At 35.7% G+C, this 8,708-nt stretch overlaps 1 protein-coding gene across 1 annotated transcript; it reads right to left on the minus strand.

Moving 5' to 3' along the window:
* Positions 1-1,680: 1,680 nt before the first annotated feature.
* LOC106155951 (protein glp-1-like) lies at positions 1,681-8,708 on the minus strand. Its single transcript, XM_086997449.1, has 6 exons — positions 8,561-8,708; positions 4,743-4,871; positions 4,061-4,177; positions 3,440-3,553; positions 2,853-2,993; positions 1,681-1,838 (listed from the first exon to the last, which is right to left on the minus strand). The coding sequence occupies exons 2-6, from the start codon at positions 4,822-4,824 to the stop codon at positions 1,681-1,683; spliced, it is 612 nt and encodes a 203-aa protein (XP_086853575.1). The 5' UTR covers positions 4,825-4,871; positions 8,561-8,708.

An 8,708-nucleotide genomic window follows, 5' to 3' on the forward strand; every position in this document is an offset into this window, starting at 1 on the left:
CATAATTATGTTAGAAATAATGACCTTTTAGAACTCCTCGGAACTTTCGACAACTTAAATACTTTCACATATTGTTGAATAACGCATAATAATAAGCATACATGAACAGACTTATATAAACCTTGCATATGTTATGTACATATCTTAATGTAATGTACATTGTCATTTACCCATTTTTTTATTAGATTCCATTGATATAGGCATTATCTGACGTCAAATTGCTCAATTTATTATTTATATTTATATTATTTATTTTTTCAACCACCGATTTATATGACCCTTGGTACGGTCTTTAGCGTTGATTTCCGGTTGCTGCCTAGCTATCAGTGAGTGTAGTAAGGATCAAGACTCGCGTCAAAAACATCATTACCAAACATGTAATTGATTATTTTTCTTTACAGAATAATGCTGTTTGTCAGTTTCAGTAAGTAGCCAAACGTTTGGCCTGCCTTGCAATAGGGAGTTAAGACGAAAAAAAATTAATAAAAAAAAAGAAAAACGTTCAAGAATGTTCAATAATCCAGTTGTTCTATCAGACTTACTCGTGCAGTGCAATCCGTCCCAACGGTAACCATCGTTTCAAAGACAACGTTGGTTAAATTCTATATCGCAGTTCTCATTGTTCTCAGGCAATGGCTTAAATCGGAATGTGTCATAGCATGTGGCGTTTTCCCCACATTTTGCTGAAAAATAAAACGCATGCTGTCACTGGCTCGCAACAGAACACTTCAAAATTTTGAACCAACTTATAACAGGCGATATCATATGACTTTTTCACCTAAACACTGGAATAAGTTATTTGTGTTATAGTGTATAAACAGAGATCTAGAGCCATGGGATCTGTTTTTATGAGTTCCACCTAATCACTTGGATTTGCTAGTTATATTATAGATAATCAGCAGGGATCTAGACCCATATGACTTGATATCAGTGTATAGAAGTTACTCTTACATATCCATTGGTATCAATATTTGTATTGGTCAATTTGCTTTGTATTTTGTATTTGTATTTGTATTTTTTTGCATGTTTTACAACTTACAGCTGTCAGCTGTTATTAGTCAATACTGAGATACAGAATGTATGCATATTAGAAGGGTAAGGCTTACCTATTTTACACGATCTTCCGAAATAACCCTCGAGACAAATGCACGACAATTGCAAATCCGTAGTATTAACTACACAGGTTCCACCATTCCTGCATATATAAAGCCAGCACTTACCTGAAATGAGATATTGCAAGACTTATAAAATGGTACGCATGCTCTTTCAGTTGAAATGATTCAATTCTCATAATTTGAGCATTAATTAAGACAGGATAAGGTAAATCCCACTGAAATCTGTGAAATTCATTCTGCACATAATTTGCACCACACACTTAATTGCGTACGTATGCTCAGCCTTTTCATCTCTTCAGAATTAAAAGCATTGAAACTGGACGCTGTCAATTCTGCGTTAATAATGGACCACCCTGCGCGATCGACGAATCAAACAATGATGACATACTGTTCAATTCACAAAAAATCTAAAAATAATAAATTAATTAATAAATAAATAAAGCAAAAAATCTTGGGAAGACACATTGTTAATGGATAAATTGTATTAAATGAAGCATATGCTATGATATCAATTGTTGCAATAGTAAAATGCTTCCTAACATTTTGTTGAACTATTTCCTGTTATTCACAAAGGATGGTTGTAAGTGTTACAAGGGCAGCGCTTACTCAATTCGCATCTTTCTCCGAAAAAGTCACTGGGACAACTGCACTGGAAGCCAGACGGATCATCAACTTTTTCTTCGCATGTCCCATTATTATAGCAACTGTCAGGCTCGCATTCGTCTGAAGATAGATGTTGCAAGGCAATTTAAATGTTAGGTATGCTCTATCATCCTTCACTTACATGATGGGAACTTTTGCAATTCAAACAATTGAACAGGTAGATCATGCAAATCGTATCGTTTTTTACACTGCTAAGGCTTGTACGCCAAGTCTGAATGTTTTAAAAGTCCATCTACAGAGAGGTCTCCGTTGTGGTGCAGGAAGTCATGAGTTTGCTCCTCATGCACTGGTCATGCTAAAGAGCATTATAATAGTACCTGCTGCCTCCTTGTTTATTACTCAGCATATTGAGATTGAAGTAAGGAAAAGACCTGGTCATATGGTAGTGTTGGTTATTGTAAATGCTAACTAAGAAAGGCACATACAGGGGTTGGATTGCTTTCTCCGTGGGGAGATGGGAATGACTTAGAATTAAAAAGATATATAAAAACCAGGCATATAATTATTGCAAACAAGCAATGCAATTAAAAAGCAAGCAAAATGCTGAGACGAAAAATGATACCGTATCTCAGACTTTCAAACATGCTATTGTACATGAACTTGGATGCATCAAAATATTTATTTGTTTGTAAACCTTTATTTGTAAACCTTGGATATGTTATGTACATATCTTAAAGTAATGTATATTGTCTTTTACCCATTTTTTTTTATTAGATTCTTTTGATATAGGCATTATCTGACGTCAAATTGCTCAATTTATAATTTATATTTATATTTTTTTTCAACCATCGATTCACGTGACCCTTGGTACGGTCTTTAGCGTTGATTTCCGGTTGCTGCCTAACTATCAATGAGTGAGGTAAGGATGGAGATTCGTTTCAAAAACAAAAAAGAACATGATCATTACCAAACGTATAATTAATTATTTTCCTTTACAGAATAATACCGTTGGTCAGTTTCAGTAAGTAGCCAATCCTTTGGTCTGCCTTGCAATAGGGAGTTAAAACGAAACAAATTAATTTAAAAAAAAACGTTCAAAAATATTCAATAATCCAATTGTTCTATAAGACTTACTCTTGCAGTGAAATCCGTCCCCACGGTAACCAGCGTTGCAAATACAAGATTGGTTAGATGCTGTATCGCAGTTCTCATTGTTGTCAGGCAATTTCGTAAAAGTGTTTATGTCATAGCATGTGGCATTTTCCCCACATTTTGCTGAAAAAAAAAAAAAAAACGCATGCATGCAGCCACTGGCTCGCAACAGAATATTTGGACATTTTGAACCAACTTAACAAGCGATATCATATGACTTTTTCACATAAGTTCCACCTAAACAGTGGAATAAGTTATTTGTGTTATAGTGTATAAATAGAGAGCTTGAGCCATAGGATCTGTTTTTTATGAGTTCCACCTAATCACTTGAATATGCTAGTTATATTATAGTTAATCAGCAGAAATGTATAGTCATATGCCTTGATACCAGTCTATAGAAGTTACTCTTACATATATCCTCTGGTATCAATATTTGTATTGGTCAATTTGCTTTGAATTTTGTATTTGTATTTGTATTTTTGTTGCACGCTTTACATCTTACAGCTGTCAGCTGTTATCAGTCAATTCTGAGATACAGAATGTATGCATATTAGAAGGGTACTACTTACCTTTTTTACACCATGTTCCGTGATAACCCTTGGGACAAATGCACGACGAAACCGAATTTGTAGTATTCAATACACACGTTGCACCATTCCAGCAGTTATTTAACTGACACTCACCTGAAATGAGAGATTGCAAGGCTAATAAAATAGTACGCATGCTCTTTCACTTGAAATGATTCAATTTTCATAATCTGAGCATTAACTAAGACAGGGTAAGGTAAATCCCACTGAAATCTGTGAAATTAATTTTGTACATAATTTGCACCAGACACTTTATTGCGTACTTATGCTCAGATTTTTTTCTCTTCAGAATTAAAAGCATTGAAACTGGACGCTGTCAATTCTGCGTTAATAATGGACCACCGCGCACGATCGACGAATCAAACAATGATGACATACTGTTCAATTCACAAAAAAATCTAAAAATAATAAATTAATTAATAAATAAATTAAGCAAAAACTCCTGGCAAGACAACACTGTTAATGGATAAATTGTATTAAATGAAGCATATGTGCTGATATCAATTGTTGCAATAGTAAAATGCTTCCTAACATTCTGTTGAGCATAACTATTTCCTGTTATTCACAAAGGATGGTTGTAAGTGTTACAAGGGCAGTGCTTACTCAATTCGCATCTTTCTCCGAAAAAGTCACTGGGACAACTGCACTGGAAGCCAGACGGATCATCAGCTTTTTCTTCGCAAGTCCCATTATTATAGCAACTGTCAGGCTCGCATTCGCCTGAAGATAGATGTTGCAAGGCAATTTAAATGTTAGGTATGCTCTATCATCCTTCACTTACATGATGGGAACTTTTGCAATTCAAACAATTGAACAGGTAAATCATGCAAATCGTATCGTTTTTCACACTGCTAAGGCTTTTACGCCAAGTCTGAATGTTTTAAAAGTCCATCTACAGAGGGGTCTCCGTTGTGGTGCAGGAAGTCATGAGTTTGATCCTCATGGCCTGGTCATGCTAAAGAGCATTATAATAGTACCTGCTGCCTCCTTGTTTATTACTCAGCATATTGAGATTGAAGTAAGGAAAAGACCTGGTCATATGGTAGTGTTGGTTATTGTAAATCCTAACTACGAGAGGCACATATACCGCAGCGCGGATTGCTTTCTCCGTGGGGAGATGGGAATGACTTAGAATTAAAAAGATATATAAAAACCAGGCATATAATTATTGCAAACAAGCAAAAAGCAAGCAAACTGCTGAGACGAAAATTGATACGGTATCTCAGACTTTCAAACATGCTATTGTACATGAACTTGGATGTCGAATTGGTCTCTATACACTTACAAGTTTGACTCAGCTGCTTTTGAATGAGAAAGACGCACGTCATCATGGTGAGAGCAAGGCTCGGGCAGAACAACAATCCCATCGTTGCTTGCTTGATGTTAGATACAGTATTTTTATAGCACTTCTATGCTGGAATAAAAAAAGACATTCAGAAGATAGTGGGATAGTGGGAAATTTTCAACATCATCGTACATGAATGACAATTATTTAAACTAAAGTGGGCTTGTTTTTCCGAAAACAACTTTCTCGAAGGCGTCACAATCATACTATTCTATGTATAAAGTGTTCTTCACGTGAACATTTCCAGCAAACAAAAGGTTCTGATCGAGAAGCCCTACGATCCCATGACAGAGTTCATCTTCTAAGATATTACAATACCCGATTATTGGCAAATACCAACTCTGCAAGTCGTTTCAGATTATCTAAATAACAGCTGTTTTTCGTTTAGCCCCTATTTCACACAGACCACGAATCCCACGAATCGCCAGGAATTGACAAATTTCAGGATTCATGAGGATTCGTGAGATTTTGCCAATTTTCTGGTCTAATTCGACACGCTCACGATTCAGTTACGATACAGGTGCGATAGTGTTACGAATATTCGTGGGATTCGGCTGGAGTCGTGATATTTTGCCAATTTTCTGGTCTACCTCGACACGCACTAAGATTCAGTTACGATACAGGTGCGATAGTGGTACGAATATTCGTGGGATTCGGCTGGAATCGCACGAATATTGTCCAGAAATTAACTACGATTTTTTGGAATCCGGAGTTCGTGAACGGCTCAAAATGTTTGCCACGAATGCCCGATTGATCAAGAATTGCAAGAATTTACTACGATTATATTCGAATCTGTTAAGAACTGATTACGATTCAACCACGAATCCAGACATTTTCAATTCCTGGCGATTCGTGGGATTCGTGGTCTGTGTGAAATAGGGGCATCAAAGTTTTGGCCACCAATTCCTGTTGGTCAAGAAGTGCAACAACTGACTACGAATATATATACGAATCTGTTTTAACAGAACATCACTTCAACTTAAAAGAACTTCACGATCTGATTACGATTCAACCACGAATCGTAAAATTTGTCAATTCATGGCCATTCGTGGGATTCGTGGTCTGTGTGAAATAGGGGCATTGGCAGAAATGCTTATTATCCATTCTCAAAGAACATACCTGCAGGATCGACGAGCGTCCATTAGCACGCTCGCAGAATGGCAACGACTTTCATATCAATTTGTTTGATAGTCTATAGCGATAAATGCATGATGCAATCACTTGAAATAAAATTTGTTCTAAATTTGATTGACTCTATGAAATAATTTCATAAAACGGTGAATGTCTTTTCTCACACATTCACTTTTACTCTCTTAAAATTAAAAAAAAGGCGGTTGTTAGAAGTGTGATCTCAGGCAATCGTCTCATTTATTAATCAGTCTTTGGCCTATAAAGGTTAATTGGATTCCTAACTAAGCTTAAACTAAATACATTAGAGAGAAAGCACTACACTGTACCAGAACCTGTGTTAGGTGCGGATCCAGATATAATTTCTAACAGTCTTCCAAATTATCTTTGTTGATCCATCCTAGGTTTTTGGACTTATTGCAACAGAAAATATTAAATGCCCGTCAATGTAAATATAAAAAATTCTGACTGTTTTCCGGAAGACCCAGGAGAAAACTTTGGTCTGCTCCTGGCTGAGACACATTTCACTAGTTATTTAACAAATATGGCCTCTTAAAAGAATATTTTAACTTTGCTGACAAAACGATAAATGTTTTTTTTTCTTCTTGCTATGAATAACCAAATGTTATTATGTACCTCGTATGAAGAAATTTGAAGCTTTACAAAGCACCCCTTCTGGGACTATACTCTCTCATAATTTTGTCAGAATGTCAATTTTAAGAACATTTCGCAAACAGGCAGCAAAGTGACATCGAGTATCTAATTGCAAGATTTTCAACTCTCCCGATTGAAAAAAATGGCCAAAAGTAATTGTCTGCCTGTGACCACAACAACAAGCGTTGTTTATAGTAAATAAAGCTTGTTTTGGTGCTTTTGGACCAAGGTCTGTTAAGGAACAAAAAGTAAGGAAATCTATTTCTTCATCTTGGTCACATGTATATGTTTCATACAGACATCTGTCATTTTAAGACCATTAGAATGCACAGTGGCACAGTATATCTTGTGATAATCGTGGCGCATATGAGAACCCATAAATTCACGACCATATATTGTTAAAACCAATTTTGCAAGGCATTTGCGTGTTCTGTAAATACCCGCTGTTTTCGTTTCGCAGTAATGCATATAATCCATTTCTCACAGAGAACATACCTGCAGGATCGACAAGCGTCCATTAGCACGCCTATACAATGTCAATATATTTCATATCAATTTGTTTGATAGTCTGTTGCGATAAATGTAAGAGGAAATCGCTTGAAATTAAATTGAATTTGATTGTCTACGAAATAGTTTCAATAAATGGAAAATGCCATTTTTCCCTTTAAATTTCAAAAGGCGGTAGATGAAAATTTGAACCAAGGTAATCATCTCCTGTATTAATTACTCTGGTCATATTTAGACTCATTGGGTTCCTGGCCCAACATGAACAACACATAATATTGTTTGAGAGGAACGTTCCAAAAATTTGGAAATCTTCATAGTTAACGTCAAGTGAATCAGCCAAGGCTAATAGAATTAAATCTTAAACCTATATCACTTACACCAGTTCTAAATAAAAATTTGGAGGCTTTTGTTACAAAGTGAATCCCAGAAAAATGCAGTAGATTTAAATCTGATTGTGTTCAGCTAGTGGGAGGAGTCCCTCAGGGCACTAAAGTAGGTCCCATTCTTTTCCTTGCAATGATCAATGACCTGAAAACTTGTTTTTCATTAAGTTAATGATACCTTCATTTACGAAATCTGCAAATTCGGCGAATGAACGCACCTACCACAAGCAATAGGTCAATTGGCTGACAGGGTCAACAAGACAAGATTAAGCTTAATGTAAGGAAGACCAAGCCGATGGCCATAAATTTTACCAAGAGCTGTTATCTTACAATACTAAAATTGGAAATAGATGGCGAATGTGTAGAAAAGTTTTAAGTTTAAGATGCTTGGTGTTATTTTATCCCCAGACCTTAAGTGGGCTGAAAACATCCAAACCAAACCATGCTAAGACATGTTTAAAGCTCTTTATCTCTGACAGCTAAAGAGGAAAACACTGGACATACAAGATTTATTAATTATGATTGATGAGCAATCTGAATGTCTGGAGTCATTTCAAAAGATAACCTTGAGGATTATTTGCCCTGGTATCAGTTATGATAAATGCCTTAAAAGTTTGTAACATCGACACGCTAGACAAAAGCAGACATTTGGTGTATCAGAGGTTTTATACAAAATTACAAAAGTGTGAAAAGTTGGGTCATTTATTGCTTGAAAGAAATACCTGTCCTTTACGAAACAGCACCAATTTTACAACCAAGAGTGAAGACCTTCTGACGTTTTAAAATTCCTTTATTATTCATTGCCTTTTTTAATTTGTAGTATTTTATGAAAAATTAATTGTTTTACAATTTAAAGTTTATTGTCAACCTTAAGGTTGCAATTTTACCTAATAAACTATTATTATTATTATTATTATTATTATTATTATTATTATTATTATTATTAAAAAGAAAGCACTACCCTCCACCAGAAACACCGAGAAATATTTTACTGTTAAGTCACCTACAATCGGTGTGTGCAGGGAATCACCATCAAGTTGCAGAATTTCACCGATCAAAATATTTCTCAGTTAAAATAAAACTTACCTCGTTTTCCCCGTTGAAGTCAGGTGAGGGAATGACACGTCTCCTGGCCTACTGGTTATTAACATACTGCAAGCACCGGTACATCAGTGTCTCTCGTGAAAAACGGGGCACACGACAAACCATCCAATCACGATGGTGCTTATTTGAA

The sequence above is a fragment of the Lingula anatina genome, chromosome 10 (genome assembly GCF_051362555.1).
Source record: "Lingula anatina isolate TDL-2025a chromosome 10, LinAna3.0, whole genome shotgun sequence".
Taxonomy (NCBI): Eukaryota; Metazoa; Brachiopoda; class Lingulata; order Lingulida; family Lingulidae; genus Lingula; species Lingula anatina.

Coding starts and splice junctions, on each gene's coding strand:
- LOC106155951 (XM_086997449.1), bottom strand. CDS start 4,824: ATGGGATTGTTGTTCTGCCCGAGCCTTGCTCTCACCATGATGACGTGC. Junction 3,554..4,060: donor CGGAGAAAGATGCGAATTGA/GTAAGCACTGCC, acceptor CTCTCATTTCAG/GTGAGTGTCAGTTAAATAAC. Junction 1,839..2,852: donor GGACGGATTTCACTGCAAGA/GTAAGTCTTATA, acceptor ATCTATCTTCAG/ACGAATGCGAGCCTGACAGT.